The following is a 24,399-nucleotide window of genomic DNA, read 5'->3' as shown; positions in this document are numbered from 1 at the left end:
TTGTCCTTGACATCAGCATTTTTATTTTTTCTCAGTCCTTCCATACTCCCTTTTTCCCTTTCTTCATGTAACAAGGTGGCCTACTTCCTGAAAGGGCTATAGAGAATCATTCCTAATTGAATAGAAAACTAATATAAAATGTTCACCCAATAAAATCACATGACCTTGGAGTGCTAAATGAAAAATAAGATGTAAAGTAAAGTTTATGTATGGAAGATGTCCTTCATAAGACACTCTACTGGGGAAAATACACTAAGAACCCTTGACAAAATGCCACATCCTATTCTTTTCCTATTTGTACATTGAAAAAAAAATCATTTTCAGATAATGACCTTAAGGGTCCAAATACATGATTTTTAAAAAAGTAATGTCATAGAGAAAGAAGTTTAAGAAAGGTGTAATTAGAGACCGAGTATCTAAAGTGGAATGAAAAGTAAGATTTCCTATATATAACTTTTAACCTTGCTACTCAGTGGCTAAATAATGATGGACAAAAATTTTATTTTTTGGGGGATCTAGTCTTTTATATAATAGTAAGAAATGCTTGTTAGATGTCTGAAAAGAGTTTGGGGAAAAAAACCCTAAATGTTTTAATCTATAACTCACTGTGGACTTCTTCATAGAATCAAAACATGTAAAAATATCATTTTGAAATTAATAAATCTGTGGAATTGAAATTAATTTTGATCCATAATTGTATTCTTAGCCACCCTGATTTAGTGTAGACATATACATGCAGAGAAAAGAAGTCAAGCTCTATATCTTCTCCAATGACAGAAGTGTAGTCAGAAGTATATATCGCACCTTGGACTTACCCTAAGAACTTGCCATTCAGGTCAGTCATAGCTTGCTGTAAAAGAGAAAAGGGCTGTCAGTGGTAGGGATGATGTTTGGGGTCAAACACAAAGGAGCTCTTATATTTTAATATAAAATAAATTTTATTTAAAGTTTAACTTCTTGCCTTCATTTGTGAATTTCTATGTTTAAGAAGGTTTTCTTAAAGAGAAAAAATCTTAATCTAGTCTTCTCTTTCTGATGGAAGTACAATGAGTTTTACCGCGTTAAAGCTTCATGCAGCCAAGGTCCTGCTTATGTCTGTAACGTCACGGAGCTACAGCCTTATACTTCATACAAAGTCCGCGTAGTGGTGGTTTACAGCACAGGAGAGAATAGCACCTCACTTTCAGAAAGTTTTAAGACAAAAGGTGAGTAATTACAGAACTCAGAAAACCCTATAAGTTTTCTCAATTCTTTTCTCAGCACTTATTTCACCAATCCTAGAAGTTGACACTTTTCTTAAAAAAGTATTAATCACTATTTCTAAAACTTGAGTGAAGAAATGGAAGAGTTAGGAGTCCTTATAGACAATAACGAGATAACACTCACCTGCTTTTGCAAGATCTTGAGCAGGCTAAAGTAATTTTGCCTTTCAGTATTCGGATTTCTTGTCTAGCTATGATGTTTTGCAGTAAGAGCTAAATGAAAACAATGTTACAATATTTACTTTCTGACTGCTATCCACATGCTAAAGGTAAAATATCTGAAAGTGTACTCATTAAATTAACTAGTGTTCTAAAAAGTATGCCATAACTCCAAGTTGACCCTTACAAGAATCAAGGGAAAATGCTTCAAAACTAACAATATTTTCTTTTTGTATCACTTATTTCATATCAAGCTAAGATATATTGTTAGTCCTATCAAGGATCCACCACTAATAGAAACTTCAAATAGTCATTTAAAAATTTACACTCATGTGAGAATATTTCTGAACATTTCTTTAATGTATTTCTCTTTCCTCCTAGAAAATATAGTCTATAGAAATATGTTGTGCAGAATATTTTATACTTCTCACATATCAATTAGTATTTTCTTTTGTTTCCAAAGCTGGCGTCCCAAGTAAACCAGGCATTCCAAAATTATTAGAAGGCAGTAAAAATTCAGTACAGTGGGAAAAAGCTGATGATAATGGAAGCCAACTTATGTACTATATCCTTGAGATAAGGTAAGTATGTTGGCAAAAGTGCTTTGTAAACTACAAAGAACTAAGCAGTTAATCGTAAGGTGTTATTAGATCAAAATTAACAAGGTTTATCAATGTGTACTTTATAAATAAACATGAGAGATCTTTAGTTTAAAGACCTTGAATGTATCATTCTATTCTTTGCTCACTTCCGAGCAGCCAGCCTCGGCATTCCAGTTATGAGCAGGTCACACCAGTCTTCTCAGAAATCTGTAACTGCTTGTCAAAACTTTATGAAAATAATTCCTTTGTTGGCACATGCAACTTTTATTTATTTAATATCTATTCTGTCCTAGAAGCTGAGCTATGTTTAATGTTAGATGATGGGATGCATAAAAATTTCTGATGTTAATTTGTTTTAGCGAGGTGAATAATGTCTAGCGAGAATTGTCAATGAGCTAGGTATTTTTCTGAATGTAAAATCAGGCATAGGTCACGCCAGACTTTTTATTCACTGTGAAGATTATGGTTTTGCAGTGTGTTCCTGGGGAAAATGTGTCTTTGATGAAAATGTATCAGCTGATGAACGCATGCAATCTCAGGTCCCGCCAGTATGAGGAGCTCTGTGAATCATAACTGGCTCAGATGAACTGATTTAATGCCAACATGAGGGGAGAATTCCAAATTCCACAGACACGCCTCTCACGGGACTATGAAGCCATCTTTTAAGAAGCTCCAAGGACAAAAGTCACTTCCATAATTATAGTCCTGGCTACTTGAGCTTTAGATCTATTTTTGCTACATCTTGCTCTGGCATTCCCATAACCTTAAAAAATTTTTCCTGCTCATGCCAGAAGATTGCGTTAGCCGTATTTCTAACTGGAACCTTCTTAAAATTTCTGTTACTGCTTTTTATGCAGAGTGAAATACATTCTGACCTGCAGTACTGTCTTGGTGGTCTGTGACTGCAATTGTGTTCACCAGTCAGCCCTCACCATGGTCTTGCAGGGCTCCTTTAGCGTGTTCCCCTCAGTAACACCTTAAATGCACTGCTCCATAAATACTTTGCATTTCCTTGCCACAAGTCTCTACTTCTAGGACAGAATCTGTGGGATAATATATGAATTGCTGTACCTGTAGTATCTCAAAATAACTTCTTCAGTCAGGACACTCTAGTATACCCTGTGTACTTGCTCCCTTGGTACAACTTGATAGTGCTAGTGCTAAGTGCATGAACTTGAGAGCTAAACAGATTGTATTTCCTAGGACTGCCACAACAAAGTACCACTCACTGGATGGCTTAAAACAACAGACATTTATTCTCTTACAGTTCTGGAGACTAGAGGTCTAAAATCAAGGTGTCGGCAGGACCATGCCACCTCTGAAGGTCCTAGGGAAGAATCCTTCCCTGCCTCCTCTTAGCTTCTGGCGTTTGGCGCCAGTCCTTGGCGTTCCTTGGCTTGTAGATGCATCGCTCCAGCCTCTGTCTCTGTCATTGCATGGTGCTCTCCGTGTGTGTGTCTGTGCCTAAATCTCTGTCTTCTTAGGGGAACGTGGCATCGGTCATTATGTTTGAGCCTATCTTAATCCAACATGATCTCTTTAGCTTGATTACATCTGACAAGGCCCTCTTTCTAAACAAGGTCATGTTCACAGGGTCTGGGTTGGCATGAATTTTGGGGGTCCCTCTTTGACTTAGTACATAGACCATGTTTAACTCCTTGCTTTACTCCACTTTAAACTTAAATTTTCTCATCCACAAACTGGGGTAATTATATCTCTATAGGCTGTTGTGAAGACAGTGAAATGGAATGACATACGGAAAACATGAATATGGTGTGTTGTAAATACAAGGTGATCAATCAATGTCAGAATTCTTTCTCTTTCTCAGTTGCCAGTAGCTATGAAGAGCCACTTTACAAATTTTTAAGGGTCTCTTTCTTTTGGGTCAGAGTTGTTTGAGACTTCACAAACTGTACAAAAACACTGTATCATAAAGCTTTACTCAGGATGGTCCCTAGGACATTGAGCTACTTGTGACCAGACCTGCTGCTCTGATCCTCTGGATGTTCTTGCCCATCCCCAGTCCCTAACAGGTTCAGTCTTTGCTGTCATTGTTGCTCTTTTGGGATAGCTGCTCAGTTAGTAGGAGCAGAACTGGCCTCTATAACATACCCCCGTGCTTATTGTAGGTTGGCACCAGTTCCTAAAACTGCTGTGTTCTGAAAAGTTTCTGACTTCTTGTCAGAGAAAACATAACTGGAAGACCTTCAGTCTGTGATTTTGTTAAAAGCCTTTCCAATTATATCTTTTACATCCAGCTCTTGTGTGTGCTTTTTCCATGTTTCATGTGAAGAATGATGTGTTTTGACTTTGAGGTGAGTGTAGGCCAATACAAATGGCAACAACAAAAATTGGAATCTCGTACATAGTAATTTTGGTAGCTGAGCTGTTACATCTTCTTTATCAATATTATATTTTGTATTTTATTTTAGATATGGTATTTGAAAACTACAGATATAAAGATTAAGAAGTAAGAAAAAAAATGTTCAGTTAGCCCTGGTCAGTATGGCTCAGTTGGTTGGAGTGTCATCCCATAGACTGAAAGGTCATGGGTTCCATTCCCAGGCAGAGCCTGTGTTGCGGGTTCAGTCCCAGTTGGGGCATGTGTGAGGGGTGGCCAATCAATGCTTCTCACATCCATGTTTCTCTCCCTGTCTCTCTTCCCCTCCCTTCTCTTCTTTCTAAAAATCAATACACATGTCCTTCAGTTAGGATAAAAAAATCCCCAATTAAAAATTATAGAATAATTGTCTTACGTGCTTGGAACTTGAAGAAAGTGTACACATTCTGATAGTAGGGAAAGGCTACTATCCTTAAATGTTCTCTTGGCCATTGATTATTCATTATTTTTATGATGGGCTCAATTGGTTGATTCCATTCATTTCTGGGATGACTTTATAAGATGATGCTATGTTCTGTGGCCAAACAATGTGAGAGGAATGAGATCAATGGTAACGTGTGCAACTGGGCATGCCCTGGAGTTCTGCCATTAAAATGATCTATGAGCATCTAGAAATAACACATATGTTGTTTCATATATTTTCTATATTCATGGCTTTGCTCTTTCTTTTGCAGAAAAGGTACTTCTAATGATTCACTGAACCAGAATTTAATGTGGAAGATGGCATTTAATGGATCCTGCAGTAGCATTTGTACATGGAAATCCAAAAACCTTAAAGGAACATTTCAGTTCAGAGTAGTAGCTGCAAATAATCTGGGATTCGGTGAATATAGTGGAATCAGCGAGGATATTTTATTAGCTGGAGGTATATTACCATGTCTGTTTACATACTAACTTACTACAAAAGGTTCGGAGATAAGAGAGTACATTCTTAACATTAGCAATAAATTGGGTGACTTTATAATTTATCATTCAAGGTACTGAACTGTTCATTTCATCTGATGTGTTCTTCTTAAAAGATCAAGATCATGGCCATTTTTCTTCCCAGTAATAATCAGCTGCCCCTTAAAGTCCATCTCACCGAGTCCATGTTCCTACTTAGACTCCCAAGGCTGTCCAGAGTCTGGTCCTTATCCAGCCTTATTACTCTGTTCCCATCTTCTATACTGCAGGCCTAAAACTATGCTTTGTCTCTTTCCCAATATATACACCTTCCACTGTGTGTCCTATTTCAGTCTATGGTATATCATCTTTCTAATCACATCGGTTAGAAATCTCAGTGCCATGTTTTATTTTCCCTCTACTCAGTCACTGGGTTCTGTTGATTTACCATCCTTGATTTCTATCTGATGAGGTCCCATCTTCCTAGTTCCACTTTGACTTTCCAAACTTAACCTATTGTTTTTTGGGTGTCATCTTGGCTTTATCACATCTCACAATTAATCTAGCCAAAGCACAGTTGGATCACTTAACCCCTCTCTGAAGTGCCCAAAATGGCTCTCCATTCACTGCCTTCAGGACCATCTACAAACTTCCATGTGGCATTTAAGGCCTTCTGTGATTTGTCCTGCATTTGTGGTTTATCTCTTCCGGTGTTTATCCCTATTTGGTAGCCCCTAGTAGATTGTTAAAAAGCTTTTGAGACACTGGGTCTTCAGCCTGTTTTCATCAGCCTGGAATGCAGTCTCCCGCAACCCACTATTCATCCCAATACCTGGCATTTCCTTTCCCTCACTTTATGTCCACTGAAATTTTTCTCATCCTTCAAGGCCTAATTTAAATGAACCCATCATGATGTTTAACTGATAATACTTAGGCAAATAAGTAATTGCACTTTACAAACACACAGCCCAATATTTTATATAAAACTTTCATTATTATTTTTTTTAAAATTATAGTTAGTTATCTGGATAAGAGTCCAGACAACTTTTTCTGAAAAGAATAAAATAGTAAATATTTTAGGCTTTGCAGGCTGCATCTGATCTCTGTAGCATATTTTTCTTCTTCTTTCCTTTCTTTTTTTAATAACACTTTAAAAATCATTCTTAGCTCATGGGCAGTACAGAATCAGGCTGTGGCCAGATTTAGCCCACAAGCCATAGTTTGCCAAGCTCATGTTTATCTCTTCTCAACTGAAACTATTTAAGAGAAGTTACCAAGTTCTCTTGTTTATATTCTTCAATTTAATACCTATGGGACTAAATGCATATAAAAGTGTTATAGAGCAATAATAATCCTGACTATATATTTAAAGACTGATACTTCTTTGTCCCAAATTCATTAAAAGGATTATACATGTTTTCTCAGTCACTTTAAGGGAGAAACCTTAGTGGGTACGTCCTTATGATGTATTGGTAAACTGGCTCTCTGGAAAAAAAATGTATAAAACATTGAGTTTTATTTCCAATGGTGTAAATACTATCACCATAGATATGATTTCAAGCTCCATGGTTAAATTGGCTCCTAAAATATCATAGGATCTAGTTCTGATATATCAGGCAGACTACCTGGACTATCCTATGAATTAATTTCATTTTCTCATTTATTTAATTAGATGGTTTTTGGATACCAGAAACAAGTTTTATACTTACTATCATAATTGGAATATTTCTGGTTGTTACAATTCCATTGGTCTATGGTAAGTAAAAAAGATTTTTTCATAGGTAATAAATTATTTACTTGGTTACACTAATTGATTTATCTCTTAGTTTATTTAATCTTCCACATGAAATAAATTTATAAAATTGACAATGTTATCTTTGGCTATACTTTCATAACCATTATATTGTGTGAATTGTTTTCTGGATATAAGAATAACTGTATTATGAATAATATATATCTACATTACCACTTCATGGTATATTTTATATAAAACTACTTGCAAGAACACTTATTTGAGCTTTCTTTAAAACAGTATTTGTTTCTGATTGACTATGTAACAAGTATCTTGTGGCTTATAGTTTGAAATAAATTTAAAAAATGCTCTGGGCATATTTTTTTAAAGAGTAAGATTAATGCAAGACCAGAGGAAATTCTTGGTTGGGATAGTTTGGGTTTCCAGGCAGATGGCCCGGTTTGGAATGAGCAGGGCCTCTTTTGCAGAAGATCCGTTTCTGGTTTGTAGGGTCTGCTCTTACTTTCAGATGTCTAACTTGCTTATTTCAAATCCCTGCTCATTTATAAATGATCAGAAAAACAGAAGAATTAGGTTAGGTGGAGAGAAAACTGGCTCTTTCCCACTATTCATTCTATACTGATGTGCTCGCCCTAAAAGTTTTTGTCTGTGAAGATTTAGTTTAATCGTGAGAAAATACAGTGACAACTCCAAAGAGGTTGGTCAAATATTGGGCCTATAATGTTATTGTCATGCTCATGAACATCCTGGTTCATTCCTGTTGCAGCATATACATCAGTAGTACTTCCTTTCAGTCCCTAAAATGTCTTGGTTTGGTTTATAAGATGTATGGTCACCCTATCATTATTCATATCAGGAGTCCCTGACATGCTGAAACATTACAAGAAAAACATGATGTTTACCATAAAAGAACACTCATATACCTATTCAGAAAATTGTGGCCTATTTTTTTCATCAATAAGGAAAAGTTAGAAGAGAACATTTAAGGAAAAGTTACAAACATAAAGCTGAAGTCTCTCAGGATAAAGAAAGCCAATATTTCACTAAATGTTCTAAATTTTTATTTTTCTCCAAACCGGTTAGAATCATAAGCTATTGGAGAGCATGCCAGAACTTGAATTGAGATTTCTTTTCATAGATTCCACACATATAAGACATGGAACTCCTTCTGCTAACTTGGAAAGCTAAAAATTTCAGCTGACCCTGACAGGATATTAACCTGTGGTTCCAGGGAGTCTAAGTATTGCACAGCTGATGTTTGTGTCGCTAAGCCAGCCCCTCCAGAGTTACGCGTATGACTGCAGTATATTTGGCAGCTGGCATATAGGCTTGACTGCTTGTCTGCTTTCCTACTGAGAAGGAGTAGTACATGAAGAATCTTCCATCTGACCTTTGCTTGTCTACTTGTACATCACCATTGTTTAAACTCATAACTTTAGTGGATGAACATGAGATAATTTCAGACAACCTATTGTGCTTTCAAGACATCCCTTGGATATCTGGCTTTCTCAGGACTTAAAGGTCTTTATTCTGTTTGGAACTCACAGATTTCTCAGTATAGATAAGCTAATCTGGTTGTTTAGGAGCAGTGCATGTGGTTTTACTAGTAGGGGTGCATAAGTACATGAGAAAAGACGGAGTTATTAAAATAACGAAAAGTAGAATTATTTTAAAATTTGTAGTGTGCCGAGGGCTCTCTCATCAGTCATACTTATAAATATAAAGTTGAAACAAGGGTTTAAAAATAAGCATTGACAGCCTTTGCTGTGGGGAGTAGTTACATCTTGTGTGCAACATTAGCCATATGCTGGGAGCAGAGGGAAAGGTAACACAGTAAAATACCAGCTTCGGGAGCTTGCCATTTAAAGCAGGAGGTAAGATCTACCTGTGTGAAAAGATAAATAGAGATATATGTGTTAAGCAGCAATAAAAGGCAGTGAGTGGTACATGAAATACATAAGACAGTGACATAGAAGTGCCAAGAGCCACAATTAGTCTTATACGTTCTGAGATGAGAGATCAGTAGAGGTTGCAGAAGTCTCAGAAGAAGATGTCACTGAAGATGGGGGACATTATCCTGGGCCTTTAATAGTGAAGAGGAGTAATGACAGCATTTTGGGTTTGAAAAATTACATTAACAAAAGTATTTAAGATCTATCCTTGTTTGGTGCCTTAGATGGAATTTCACCCGAATAAAACTCTAACCTGTTGAATACAGAAGGTACTGTGCAATAAGGTTCAAATTTTCATGATCATCTAACAAAACATCTTTGCTGTTTTCAGCTTCTTAGCCAAGATTTTAAGATAGATGAATGCTCTTATTGACATAATTGTATTTTAATCTTTAAAATATCATTTATTTTGTATGATTATAAAAATATTTGCTTATTGTATGAAGAAGGCAATACAAATCACCCATGATTTCTCAACTAGGGAGGACCACAACTAACATTTGGTGTGTATTTGAATATGTATATATGGAACAACAATGGAATATACACTCTGCATTGTTGTACTCTGCATGTAAACAAAGCATGCCATTATAATCATTAATTATATTGAAAGCACTCCTCAGCTCTACTGAGGAGTATAACCTGGACATATCTGGATTCAGAAATGAATTTGTCTCACTAATAATTATTATGCAAGTATGTTTTGGTTTGAGTTTGGTTTATGGGTGGTTTTGAAACTAAATTCTGATATTAAGATAATTCAACTTGTTTGCAATAGCAATAAGAAATATATTAAATATTACTATGATATGAAATGAAAAGTGAGGTAGTATCAGCTATGTGTTTCTCTGTGACTTTGTACATAGATTCAATTAAATTAAAACATTTTTTTAAAAATCCTCACTTGAGGACACACTTGTTGATTTTAGAGAAAGGGGAAAGGAAGGAGAGAAACAGAGATGTGAGAGAGAAACATCGATGGGTTGCCTCCCAGTGCTTCTCGACCAGGGACTGAACACACAACCTAGGCACCTGCCCTAACCGTGAATTGAGCCTGATACCTTTAGATTTATGGGATGACACTCCAACCTACTGAGCCGCACTGGCCACGGCTGATTAGTTTTTTTTATTATGGGCATATTTTTCAATCAAATTCAGTTATTTACCAGTGATGTTCTTATAGATAAATGCTTAAAATGTATTGTTAACATATCCTAAAGGGAAAAAGAAGCAGTGCTTTATTTTGTAAATGATGTCTGTTTTTCTTTATAGTCTGGCATAGAAGATTAAAGGATCAAAAAACTCCCAAGGAAGGGCTGACAGTTTTCATAAACGAAGACAAAGAGCTGGCTGAGCTACGAGGTCTGGCGGCGGCAGTGGGACTGGCTAATGGCTGCTGTGCAATACGGTGCGTAACAGGGGCCGTCAGCTTGGGGTTGCGAGAGGGAGAGCGGGCGGGGTTACCCTGGTGTACGCCCCCACTTCTGGCATGATCATTAGCAACACACCCTTCTAGCCTCAAATGTGGCCTGGGGGCAAATGACAACGTTCTGCCTTCCTAAGGAAAATCAGCAAACATCAGTTGTTTTCCAGTGTCTTATCACATAGTTCAAAAATAAATGAAACACGGAAATAAATATCACATTGAAGAAAGCAGATGGAAACATGGTTGGTTCAGCTGGCGGCATCTGGGAGAGAGGAATTTCAGGAGTCTTGTGGGCGCGCGCTATTAATTCAGTCTAATTCTGTTTTCAGAAGTTGCATGGTGGTTGGCTTCAAAAGTTCTCTAAGATAGGTGTACTTTGAACTTCTGTTATCATGATAATTAAAGAAAATATTTAAATGTCTTTTTATACAAGACATTGTATTATATGGTCTATGCACAAGGAGATTATATAGTCATAGGCCTTGAAATTTGTAACTCAAGAAATAAAAATGAAGGATTTGGAGTAGACACAGAGATGATCTAAATTAGCTACTCAGAGGTGACTTTTCCTCGAGAAAAATACTCAGCATATCCAACATTGAAGGTTCTCTTTTAAAAATTCAAAGCATTTTAAATGCAGATGCATTTTTTCCCTCATAATATTCCAAGTGAGAAGCTTGGCTTTATAAAAGTTAACCTGATGGAAATGAAGTTGATTTTTGTCATGATAGTAAATTTGTTTTATGTAAGAGACCAGGTGTGTGAAATTGTTAAAGTAAATGTCTTTTAGCTCATAAACCCAGATGTATTTATTACTAATTTACGATAGTTTTTTACACAAATTGGTGACCTGAAAAAGTTAATAATTGATAACTGCAACAAAACAAGCTACAGCAAGAAAAACCCCAAAAAACAAAAAAACCAAAAAACCTTGGAGCAATACGCACATGGGCATGTTTCTATCACAATGAAGGTGTTTAGAAACAAAGTGACATGATCTGTATGGGTTTTAGAATAAGGAAGGAATATTCTGGGTGATGGAATAGGGAAGGAAGAGGAACACAAAATGCTGCATCACTGTATCACATAGAATGCACTGCAGTGTTGTAAAGCCATGACATTTCTTCCTCATACTCTCTCAAACACTAACACCAACACCAACTTTCAAACTATGTATTTTGGGAGATGAAAAATATTGTTATTTTCTAGTACTCTTCCAACGCAAGAGGAGATTGAAAGTCTTCCTGCTTTTCCTCGGGAGAAACTAACTCTGCGTCTCTTGTTGGGAAGTGGGGCCTTTGGAGAAGTGTATGAAGGGACAGCAGTAGACATCTTAGGAGCTGGAAGTGGAGAAACCAAAGTAGCAGTGAAGGTAATGTGAATCTTTAACTGCTTGACATGTTGTTTGCACATTTACATGGATTTACATGGGTGCAACTATAATAAAAGATGGATAATATTAATTGAAAAGAGAACTAGTAGAAGGTAGGAGCCTATTTATGGCTATAGAAATCACATTTTTCTTCCACTTCCTACATGAGCTCTGAAATTAATAGTAACCTCTATGGTTTCTGATTAGTTAACACCCAGCAGTTTTTCCCTTCAAATACACTATAAAGAAGTAAGGTTGTTAAGCACCTTCTCAAGGTCCTAGGTAGTAGGGCAGATTGTGAATATTTTAGGCTTGTGACCACCTCATGTCAATTGCAAATTTGCCATAGTCAGTTTGTAAACCACTGAGGGTGGTTATGTTCCATTTAAACTTTATTTGTGAAAACTGAAGTTTGAATATCATATAATTTTATGTGTAATAAAATAGTACTATTTTTTAACTTTTTTCAACCATTTGAAATGTAACATGTCAATTATAGTTCAATAAAGCTAGAAAAAATAAAATAAAATATAAATGTCACAATTATTTTCAAATTGCCAGCTATACAAAAATAGGTGGCAGGGTGGAATTGTTCCCCAGGCTATATTTTGCTGACCTGTGCTACACAATTATTCACCACGTATGTTTGATGTGGTTTTAAGGAAGCACTTGGATATATTCTCAGATTTTTGTAAAGCTTGCTTTTGATTGAGAGATGATGAATCTTTTATGTAATTGAGCAATACCCTGACCACAGCTTGTTAGGAATTTGTTGCTTTGAGGGTGGGCTATACAACCAGAAGGGTTGGCAAGATTCTCTCAACTGGTTTAAATAAATGTTTATTTTTCTCATGTAACCGGATGACTGCTGCCTTTAATGCAGTGCCAGTACATCTGAAATTCTCCTGACTCTGTACATATGTGTTGCCTCATGGTCCCAAGGTGGTTGCTGAAAAGTCAGGCATTGAATTTCTGTTCAGGTCAGAACGTTCTTTGACCAGAACTGAACCATATTTACAAGGGAGGCTGAAGAATTGCAGAACATGATTTTCATAATTATCTCAGATCAATTGTCAGGGACTGGGCACCATGCCTCTGAGAAACAAATTACAATATTGTCAACAAGAAAGGTGGGGAAACAGTTATTGAGTAGAAAATTTTGAAAATTAAGAAATTAACTTAGCCCTGGCTACTGTGACTCAAATTAGTCGCAGCATCATCCCGTTATACCAAAAGGTCACGTGTTCGATTCCTGGTCAGGGCACATGCCTGGGTTATGGGTTCTGTCCCTCATCAGGGCACATATGAAAGGCAACTGATCAATGTTTCCTTTTCACATTGATGTTTCTTTCCCTCTCTCTCTCTGTCCCTTCCCCCTCTCTCTAGAAATCAATAAACATGTCCTCGAGTGAGGACAAAGAAAGAAAAACAAAAAGAAAAAAAGAAATTAGCTTAAATGTCAAATTTGATCTCTTTTTAAAATTTCTACATTTTGGAGGGACTTTGTATAAATATTACTAGGCCTTTTAACAGATTTTTCTACTTAAATACTTTCAATAACAGAAGTTATCTTTTGAATAGTTTATACAGCAATACACATTCATTATCCATTACCTATTTCGAACTTTCAGGGTATATATTACAAAACAAAGCAAAGATTATCTCCATTAACCCACTGAGCTCACAGAAAGTTCTCCTGTGCTGATTCCTGGCTTGTTTTTATGTTGCACAGACTTTGAAGAAGGGCTCCACAGACCAGGAGAAGATCGAGTTCCTGAAGGAAGCACATTTGATGAGGTATCAGGGCAGCTCTGAAATAATGTTCCCTTGGTATGGGTAGGAAGCTTTTACATCTGGTTGGTAGACTTTTTAAAAAAAAATTTTATTCTTGTTCAAGTACAATTGTCTACATCTGGTTGGTAGACTTTTAACAATTCAAAATCATCTGATATAATAAATCATGCCCAAAATGATCATGGCTGAAGTTGAAATAGAAGTATGTCTGTAATGACAAGTATTCTAAAGAAGCCAGTCTTCCAAGCCTGGGCACAGGCTGTCCTCAGGCAAAAGGTCTTCCTTCCCTTCACCTTCAACAAGAAGTGTGTTTTACAAGTGTCTTCTGAAGCTGTTCGGCTTTAGACATGTTTATGTTCTTTTAAATGTATGATAACGGTTGAAGTAGACTGAGTGAAAGTTCTCTTGAATATAATGGTGCCGATGAAAATATCCCTTGTCTTGATAAATTTATCTTCGATGTTAGAGTTACTTGTTGGACAAAAAAGCTGTTCAAAGACATCTTAACGGGAAGATCTGAGGCAGTGGTCCTGAGCTGTGGGCTCTAGGTATTAGACTAAGGTTTACTTGCTTTGACGTCTTGAGAAAACAGTGGGAACCAAACCTGCCTGTCTGAATTGTTATTCTAAGAAAGAAAGAATAACATTTCATACTTGTGAAGCCCCAAAACATAAAGTTTTCAAATATCTTTTGAAGAAGGAAACTGGTTAAAATTACTTTCTTTTCCAAAACACAAAATGCTTTAATATAAACATGATTTCTTCTAAAACTCACCCTATTCTATCCATATGCACTGGCCACTAGAGGTTGCCGTTTTACCTCTGCAAGGCAAGAACACAGAACAACCCTTGAAAAAGGAGGCTTTCATTTATCAGAGGAAAAAAAATCAGGGTTTTTGATGGAAACTCTAGATAAGCAATTGCTCTAGTCCGTAAAGCCCCTCAGTGAGGACTTCTGTTGCTATCACATCATTCCGCCTGTGTCTTTCCGCCGTTTAGCAAGTTTAATCATCCCAACATCCTGAAGCAGCTTGGAGTTTGTCTGCTGAATGAACCCCAGTACATTATCCTGGAACTGATGGAAGGAGGAGACCTCCTCACCTATTTGCGTAAAGCCCGGATGACAAAGGTGGGAAATAAGGTTCTCAGTATTGGTTTTGTAATGGAAATGTCCTATAATGTCCTATTAATTTTCTTTAAATTCAATAGACTGCAGTTTTGGCCAATGGGAGAACTTTAGAAGACTTCCTTGGAAAGAAATATCCTTCATGTTGGATTAGGACAATTAGCACCTTGGACAAATTTCTGTCATTTTCTGGTTATTTGAGCCTGTTTAACAGGAAAATAGGTCCTTCGCTGCCAGAATTATGTTTTCTGGAAACAGAGATTGTGTGAAGTTGAAAAAGGCACATCTTTCTCTATACCTTATGTCTATCTATTCCAAACTGATATGTCTTTATGTCTTTACTAGACTTATATGTCCCCACCCAGTTGACATATCTGTTTGGATTTTAATAGGCAGCTGAAACTAATTTGGGGCAAAAAAAGATTCTTGATGTCATACACTCTCCTCCATGCCATCCACCCAACTTTTTGCTTTCTTTTTTCCTACAACCACACTGACAGGGCCTGTTGGCTCTGCAGTTCTGCCCGCAAGATGCAGCCCCAATCCCTCCTGCTCTCCCTCCAGTACCTGGAGCACTGCCTGGCACCGTGGGGATTCCTGAGGGGTGGGGAGGTGACAGCACCTAGGGAACCTACATTAAACCTCGGATGAGAAACACAGGAGACAAGAGACTAAAATTTAAATCTGTAGATTAAAAAAAATTGGTTTTCATTTATATCAAAGTACATTATATAGCTAACAAATTTAGATACATGACAAAGTTTATATATTGTAAAAAACAGGAGTTTTTCACTATCTCTTCCCATGCTTTATATTGTCCTCATATCCCAGGCAGCTGCTACATGTTTCTCTGGTACTTACCTCCAGGCTCCTAAATACTCTGGTAACACTGCACAACTGATTATCAACCTTGAAGGAAATTATTGACCGCCTACGATGAAGGATGAGGATTTAACTCTTTCAGACTTACTTCTGTACCAGCCCACACCCCACCAACTCTACACAGTTTGTTCCTCCATCCCCCAACAGTATTACAATTGTCAGATATGTCAGTATTGCAGATTTACATTACTATGACTACTTAACTATCATTTGCAGCAGAATTATTCAAGTGCTATGTTTGTGTTTTTTCCTTATGCTACTTTAATAAATGTGTCTTCTTTGGTATTTGCTTAGTTTTCTATATACCTAAACTTCCTAACAGAATTGTAATACTTTCTTCAAGATGATTAAATATTTCAGATAATCCAGCATGTAACAATTTTTTTTCTCGGGCACTTCCCTCCTGGGCCAATGAGGGTGCTTGTCCTCGGCTGCCTACACAGTTGTTATCCTAGGGGTTTCCTTCATGTTTACCCTGGTATTTTCCATATTGAACCTTTGTTTCCTCTGTTTCATGACTTCTTTGTTGTTTTAGAAAAGAGAAAACATGTGTAGGAGGCTATAATTGCCTTTTTTTCTTTTTCTTTGTGAGAAAAATGTCCTTTATTCTTCCCTCACATGAGATTCATAATTTGGTTAATTCTAGGTTGAAAACCCTTTATTCTCAAAAATAAATCCACTCCATCTTTGTTTTCTTGCTTTCACAATTGCCTTTAAGAAGTCTTTTGTCATTCTGGTTCCCAGACTTATGATAAGTGACCTTGGTTTTGCCCCTCCTCTTTGGAAAATTTTAGGAACTTCTTATCTGTGGTATTTCATACACATCTCAGTACTCATCCTGGAAAATCATTCCCTTCAACCCTGGGATCTTTTTCATTTTATTTCTTTGATTAAAAATATCTCTTTGTTCCCTCTATTTCCTTGTTCGAGAAGTCTTCTTAGTTGAATAATGGACAGTTTTGTTTTATCATTTTTTTAAATTAGCTGCTCTCTCCTATTTTCTAACTCTTTGTCCTTTTGCTCTCGATTCTGGAAGTTTACCAGAATCTATTTTATAGAGTTTAAACTACTTTATAGAGTTTAAAATTTTAATTTTTACAAACCCATTCTTATACAGAGTCCAGCACAAGTAATGTCCCTTTTTATTACAAAATCTTTTATTACAAAATCATAAGCATGTAATTCTGTAACATAACAATATTACGCTCAAGCACACCATATGACATTTTAGGTGAAATGTTCAAGTTAAAACTATACATTATTACACCTATGTTATTACCCTACCCACCAAGCTCAAGCAAGTCTCAGTTCTTCTCGACCCTATATTTTGAGCACATCTTAAAATAATTATCTGTTTTTTCCCTCATACATGCAAAACCTTCTCTTATTTTTCCTACGATGCTAATTATATTTTTTAAACAGTTAATTTGGTTTCTGCATCATCCTGATTTTCTCCTTTCTTTTTTGTTCTAGGATCTGTTTGTAATGTGAGATTTTCTCAAATGTTTGTCAAACTGTGCCTGATCTTCATACTTAATAGTGAGGCCTTCATATTTAATAGCTGATTGGAACCTGTGTGTCTGTAGAAACTTCCTTTGGGCTGTCAGGTGGGACTCAGTTGTCCTGTTCGGTGTCCCCTAATGACAGCATCTGGATGTTTTCCCTGGCATATGCCCAGCTTCACCAGAGAAGAATTGGAGGGTCTCCAGTCCAGACAATAAAGACTGAGCCTCCATTTGGGGAGTCAGGAGAGAGGAGGCAGAGAGTCTTAAGGCTCACTATGTGGATGCTTGTTTAATTTCTCTCTTCATTTTCAACAGAGCACCTTAGTATGTTTGGTATTTTTGAACTTGATGTATTCTTGTTCACTGTATGTGAGTGTACGTGTGTATGTTTATCTCAGAGGAAAGCCTCCAGCTACACTGGTGACATCTAGGTTCTAGTTGGCCCTTGACATAAACTTTTAAATATTCCTCTTGCCTTGAGTCCTGGCCTCACACCAGCATTCAGAAATGCTTGCTACCTCCAATTCCAGAGCCTTTATGGGGTTCTATAGTGAAGGACAGCTTAACTCTATCTTTTTCTTCTGCAGGTAGTCAGCTTTCAACCTACCTGCTGAATTTCTGCCCCACCTGCTTTACCTGTTCTACCATGTTTTGTTGTTTTGTGTCTAGTCACCTGATCTATTTGCCCTTGTGAGATTATAAAAATTTCCCTTTGACTGTCATTTTAGTAAGGTTTGGGGAGTTAGTGGAACTAAAAATGCACCAGTCCTCTGTCTTTAACAAGAAAATGTATCTGTAGACATTTTTAAGGTTTTATTTTTTGAGGCGAGAAGAGAGGGTGAAGGTGGACTAGAAGAAAACATGAATCCAATTTTTCCAAACTCTTCCTATACATCCAGGGCCCTAATGATTGTAATGACTAGTCCTCAAGTACATTCAGTTCTCCTACCACCTTCCTGCCAGCTGCCTAGGACAGCTTCCAGGCTTCGTCCCCCTTGTTCCAGCCACAGAGGATGGGGTGCTGTCAGGTGCTCAGTGCTGGAATGAGGGCCCTCAGTGGACCACCACAGGCTCTAAGCCCTCATCATGCTGAGTTCATTTGGCCAGTCATCTGTCCACAGAGAGTGAGTGCTCTGATGCACATTCCAGAAGAACTATGACAAACATCCTTCTCCTTTTCCCTAAACTGAGATTGTTAGTCTAGTCCTTTATTTTCAGGATCTTAGTTTCTGCATGTATAAAATAGAATATTAAATTAAAAACTTTCTCAGGTTACCTTTAGCTTTGATATTCCAAGATTGTGTTAAGATAGAAAAAAGTAAAAACAAATAGACAAAACCAGGCTATCAAAATAGTACAAACATATATCCAGAAACAATATAATTCATCAAATCTTTGTGGGATGGTTAGGGTGCAACTGTGAAGAATATGGCTTTTCAGGGATCTTACCACGTGGTAGGGAAGTATGTCACATAGACACAACCCATTTAAGGTGGAAAGTGGGAGGGCCCATTTGAGTGGCGCAGAGAATATACTGCTGAAGCACAGAGCAGAGAAGGATGATTTCCAACTGCGGAGTCCTGGAAAGACTTTGTGGAGAAGAAGCAACTAAGGTGGGAGACAGAAAGCTTTCTGAAACTATAGTAGCATGAGTTTTGGAAGACTTTTTAATTTTTTTTAAATGACTTTATTTATTTATTTCTAGAGAGAGGGCAAGGGAGGGAGAAAAAAAGAAAGAAACATCAATGTGTTGTTGCCTCTCGAGTGTCCCCTACTGGATACCTGGCCTGCAACCCAGGCATATGCCCTGACCGGGAATCGAACCAATGAACTTTTGGTTTGCAGGCTGGCACTCAATCCACTGAGACACACCAGCTAAGACTGAGTTTTGAAAGGCTTTGACCAAGGAGAGACCTGGATAGAAGTTCAATGTTTTAGATGTTTTAGCAAGAAATGATACATGGTAACCCAGGGTAGCATCTGGAATCAAGGAAACTCAACTAGGGCTGATGAGGTCTCCCAATGAGTTGTCACATAGGCTCTCAGGAGCAAATGATATTTAGAAATCCAGGCAGGCAGGCAGCATTCTGAAAATCTGTCAGCAGGGCGCTAGGCACCAGACTAAAGTTCAGGAGCAGGATTCTCTTGCAAAGACAGTCTTCACAAGCGGGACAGGTTTTGCCAAGAGCAAAGCAGAGCTCCATTCACAGTGGATACTCAAACACACACAGGCCATGAGATTGGCATCTAGTGGACCTGAACAGGGCTTCAAGGGGACTGATTGTTGGCAATAAGTTCTGCCCTGGTTATCAGACCTAGGTGTGGTTGAATGGGACCATGGCAATGTTAAGTCCCAGAATATCAGGATTCTTCTTCCTTTGGGGAAAAGACATAAGGTAGCTGGGGATGCAGAGGGAGCAGCACTTAAGAACACCTGTCTATGAGACATTGAGGGATATCAAGGTTGGGAACCATTATAGATGCTCAGTGAAGGATATGAATAGAAATTAGGACTAGGGAAGGCATTCTAGGCTAGCAGGACTATAGAAGAAAGGTTGAGAAATGCAGAGAAAGTATAAAAAACTGTAGTGTCCTAGTGTGACCAAAGCACAGACTGTGAGAGGAGAAACTATGGGAAATAAATGGACATACAGAGAGGCCGGTGCAGCCTGGCGCTGCCATGGAGGCTGTGCTCGGGAATCTGTCCTGAATCCTACAGGCTGTGGGTCGCAGTGGAATGAGCTAATTAAAGCACAGGAGGCTGGAGACATGGTCCGTTTGGGATGAGTCAGACAGGGATGATGAAGGCCTGAACCAGGGTAACTTCAGGGAAATGTCAAGGGACAGAGAGTATGTGTATATATAGTGTCTTTGCAAGACCTTGAGTTTTTTCCATATGGTACTAACAAGAACTTGAACTGGCTTTTTGTTCGTTTGTTTGATTGTTTCATGTAGAAATCATTGTAGCCAGTTCAGGCTCAATTTCTTTGTGCTGGCTCCCTTAGATAAGAGGAGTCATCCATGACCTTGAAACAGGATCTGTGCTGCTAACAATTTATATGGATCTCATACGAGGAATAAGCCCAATGTCATGACTGACATTATGGTGTGACATTGGGCCAATAATTACACTGGTGAGTGCTGATTGAACCATCATTATTGCTACTACGAGAGCAGCTACTGTTTATTCAGAGCTTTTTTAAATACCAGCCAGATTATATATCTTATCTCAAATCTTATGAAGTCAGGTCTATTGTTTCCATTACACCTGTGAGAAAGTTGCTGAGTGAATAAAGCAAAGTGAGCACATTCACGCAACAGTAAGTAGCAGAACTAAGTTTCAAGCCTTGGTCTGGCAGAACTAGCACCCTGTTTCCAATGAGGTCCCATTATTGCCTCTGCTTACTAACTGCAGCCTGATTTCTCTGTATTTGGGTAGGAAACATGTACACTTAGTTCTTTTCCTCTTGGTTTAGAATTCTTGTAACCATAACTGATCATTTCTTTGAATCACGTGTGTGTGCATGCAGATATATGTAGCTCTTTATACACACACATATGTGTGTGTATTTTGTGTAAACTGAAAAAGTGCCTGTAATCTTTCTTTCATTTCTTACAGTTTCATGGTCCTTTACTCACTTTGGTTGATCTTGTAGACCTGTCTGTAGATATTGCAAAAGGCTGTGTCTACTTGGAGCAACTGCACTTTATTCACAGGTACAGTAATATCCTGGATACAAGGTTCTTGTGGTTATTAGCACAATAGACATCTCCAGTTTGGGTAAAACATAGAAAATAATTAAACATTTTTATTCCTTCAAAATAGCAATAATTCTACAAAAAGAAGTCTCCCTTCTCTACAGACCTACTACTATTACTTGTCTGATCTCTGGAACTTTATTATTATTCTTATTACTAAATAGAGCTTCTGCCATAGGGATCTCGCAGCTCGGAATTGCCTTGTCTCTGTGAATGACTATAGCAGCCCATCACGGACAGTGAAGATTGGGGACTTTGGACTTGCGAGGGACATCTATAAAAATGATTACTATAGAAAGAGAGGAGAGGGCCTTCTCCCTGTTCGGTGGATGGCTCCAGAAAGTTTGATGGATGGAATCTTCACTACGCAGTCTGATGTATGGTGAGCTCAATAGGACACAGAAAAATGTGGGCAGAACCATCCAATGTCAGAGCCCAAAGGGATCTTAAAGGTCTTCTGGTCCTGGTCAGGTGGCTCAGTGGGCTGTACACCAAAAGGTTGTCGGTTAGACCCACACATACCTACATTGCATGTTTGATCCCCAATAGGGGTAAGTGTGGGAGGCAACCTATGTTTCTCTCATATTGACGTTTCTGTCTCCCCTCACCACTTCCTCTCTCTCAAATCAATAAACATATCTTCAGGGGAAGTCTTTTTTTAAAGAGATCTCCTAATCTCTTTCTTTTTTCTTTTTAATATGAGAAAACAGAAGAGCAGAGAGGCTGTCATTTGCCTTAAGTTAAAGTGAAAGCTGATGTCCAAGGTGGAGCTATTCCTGGGTCTCATCCCCCCTCCAATTAGTTTCAATCCTTGATCTTACTAGTGTATGTGGAATAGCTTCATTTACTTCAGATATTTTACTACTCCTCCAAAGTGTAGAAACTTTGGCTAATAGGAATTGGTACCTAAACATTAATGTCTACCTATGTGTTTAAATGCCTACTATTTAGAGATGTTTGGTCATTAAAGCAAACTTTAAATCAAAGATCTCAAAAACATTAAGACATTGAGGAGGTTTGGAAATCTCTTTAGCGTATGAATGGGACCCCTTATTTTTGCGGTTGACCTCAAACTTCTGACGGGTGCTGCTCAAAACAGAAAGATTTGTTCAACAACTTTTAAGCTGAACTGGTCCTAGGCCCAATTCGGGATGAGATAAAATTGGTCTTCAGTGCTACCTGTTTTGATTCTTGCTTTCCCTCTTTACATTTACTAGCACTCAAGCTCAGAAAAGAAAAGCTGAAATGTTTTCTCACTCACCCCTAAGTATGTCTGCATAATGGAGATCTGCAGCTCAGGTTCAGCCAGAAAAAAGGAGCAGTGTGTGTGTGTGTGTGTGTGTGTGTGTGTGTGTGTGTGTGTGTGTCCCGACTGAGCCTTCCTATAGCCTTTGAAGTGTTGCTGGTGGGCAGTTGCTTGTTCTACCCTTTCTTGTGATCAACTTGCTTTTAAGTCTCCCATTTGCCTTTTATGGAGCCCATCATTCCAATCACAAAGTATAGCCTTATTACCCCAGGAATATTATGTTGGAGAAACTTCTGTAAACATGAGGTTTGTAATACGTATAATTAAAGCAAACTCTCTAATATCCTAGGTCTTTTGGAATTCTGACTTGGGAGATTTTAACTCTTGGTCATCAGCCTTATCCAACTCATTCTAACCTTGACGTTCTAAACTATGTGCAAACAGGAGGGAGACTGGAGCCGCCAAGAAATTGTCCTGATGATCTGTAAGTTATAATCACGTTAACATAAGTACCCAAAAAAACAAAACTGTGCACATGCAATCTTATGACTCATTGATATGGTATTTTAAAACAAAAACTGGTATTTATATATTTGTATATCCTACATAAAATATAAGTTGATTGTAACAATTCACTAAACACAAGATGGTTTCTCTCTCTCTCTCTCTGAAGTGAATGTGTATATTTTGTTTCACTTCAGAAACAAAATTTGGAAGAGTCGAATATATTCATACACTTGGCTAAGTGAATTTTAATAAATAAATGAAAACTCTGTGTGTGTGTGTGTGTGTGTGTGTGTGTATCTATCATTTTATTTTGGAAGGTATGATTTGGCTAATATCTTAATCTGCAGATTAAAAGATTCTATTAGGTAAGAATATATTGTTTAAAAGTTAGACTGCATTTGTTGATAGACCTGATATTGAGATATAGTACTAATAAAAAGTATATGAATTCTTATCTGTTTATAAACTTAACATGTAATGACTAAGTTTTAGTGACTCTATCAAATTGATTCTGGCCACTGTTGAATTGTAATAAATCTGTGATCCTCAAAGAGTATGTAATTTTGACTTAATTATAAAAGAAAAACAAGCCAAGCTATTTTTGCTGAGTACTCATCCACCTTTTTGTGAACAACATCAGCAGAAATATTGTCTTGAGTCACTTTGCTGCAGTGTGAGGATGAAGACCCTTCTCAGCAATCAGACTGTGGACATGCCAGAAAATGCTGACCTCACTCTGAAAGGACGCACAGCTATTGTGAAGGGCCCCGGAGGCACCCTGTGGAGGGACTTAAGTCACAGCAAGCATAACTCAGCCTCTATGGACAGAAAAAGAAGAGGTGCAGGGGTGGCAAATGGTGGGGAAATAGAAAGGAACGGCCCACCATTCGCGCCATCTGCAGTCACTCGCAGACCACGATCAAGGGTATTGCTCTGGGCTTCCGTTTCAAGGTGAGGTCTGTGTATGCTCACTGCCCCATCAATGTGGATATTCAGGAGGATGGTTCTCTTGTTGAAATAAAAAATATTGTGGGTGACAAATACATCTTCAGGGTTTGGATGAGTTCAGGCATTGCTTGTTCATTATCTGAAGCCCAGAAATATAAGTTGATTCTTGAAGGAAACAACATTGAACTTGTATCAATTCAGCTCCTTTGATTCAGCAAAACACAGCAGTTAAAAACAAAGGTATCAGAAAATTTTGGGATGATATCTCGTTTCTGAAAAAGGAGCTGCTCAGCAGGCTGATGAATAAGATCTAAGTTGTTCAGCTACAGAAAGAGCAAGATGCCAAATGATTCCTCAGACTTATTTGCAATATTTTAAAGATTCAATAAAAGCCATGTATTAGTTTGAGAAAAAAATAAGTCTTGAGACTTTTCCCAAGAGGTGTTTTACACAAGAAGTTTCTAAAAGAATATGCAAGCAACAAATATAAATTTATCTGTTATGTGCACAGTACCTTACTAAGGATTGTATGACATTCAGAGGTGTTTAAAACAGGGTCGCGTCCCTTCAGCATCTCAGAATGTATTTTGAAAGAAAAGACATTCAGATGGAGCAGCTGGATAACAAGCCAACATGTAATAAAGTGCTAAACTGTGTGGTACAGACAAGTGCAAAAGGAATTAGCAGTATGCGGATACACACCATGATTGTACTGCCTTGACTGTGCTGTGTTATTTAGAGGATTATTCAGACCAGAGCCAAAAGATGATTAAGAACTGGGCACCTTGGTTGGATGTTTTCCTGGTGGATGTTTTTAAACCTTC

General features: G+C 37.7%; 1 protein-coding gene and 1 pseudogene across 1 annotated transcript in view; both read left to right on the top strand.

Annotated features, from left to right (window-relative positions):
• The window catches only part of ROS1 (ROS proto-oncogene 1, receptor tyrosine kinase), a 101,438-nt gene that overhangs the window by 62,868 nt on the left and 14,171 nt on the right, over positions 1 to 24,399 (top strand). The window contains exons 32-42 of the mRNA XM_054569869.1: positions 1,043 to 1,205; positions 1,885 to 2,002; positions 5,099 to 5,289; positions 6,979 to 7,062; positions 10,284 to 10,419; positions 11,647 to 11,809; positions 13,542 to 13,606; positions 14,602 to 14,731; positions 20,735 to 20,832; positions 21,053 to 21,256; positions 22,470 to 22,604. Of these exons, the coding sequence (XP_054425844.1) occupies positions 1,043 to 1,205; positions 1,885 to 2,002; positions 5,099 to 5,289; positions 6,979 to 7,062; positions 10,284 to 10,419; positions 11,647 to 11,809; positions 13,542 to 13,606; positions 14,602 to 14,731; positions 20,735 to 20,832; positions 21,053 to 21,256; positions 22,470 to 22,604 (1,487 nt within the window). The remainder of the gene's footprint in view (positions 1 to 1,042; positions 1,206 to 1,884; positions 2,003 to 5,098; positions 5,290 to 6,978; positions 7,063 to 10,283; positions 10,420 to 11,646; positions 11,810 to 13,541; positions 13,607 to 14,601; positions 14,732 to 20,734; positions 20,833 to 21,052; positions 21,257 to 22,469; positions 22,605 to 24,399) is intronic.
• On the top strand, positions 23,307 to 23,882 carry LOC129067726 (60S ribosomal protein L9-like; annotated as a pseudogene).

This window comes from Pteronotus mesoamericanus, unplaced genomic scaffold (genome assembly GCF_021234165.1).
Source record: "Pteronotus mesoamericanus isolate MK-2021 breed Mesoamerican mustached bat unplaced genomic scaffold, CSHL_Meso_final contig_20, whole genome shotgun sequence".
Classification (NCBI taxonomy): domain Eukaryota; kingdom Metazoa; phylum Chordata; class Mammalia; order Chiroptera; family Mormoopidae; genus Pteronotus; species Pteronotus mesoamericanus.
This window is presented reverse-complemented; position numbering and strand designations above follow the sequence as displayed.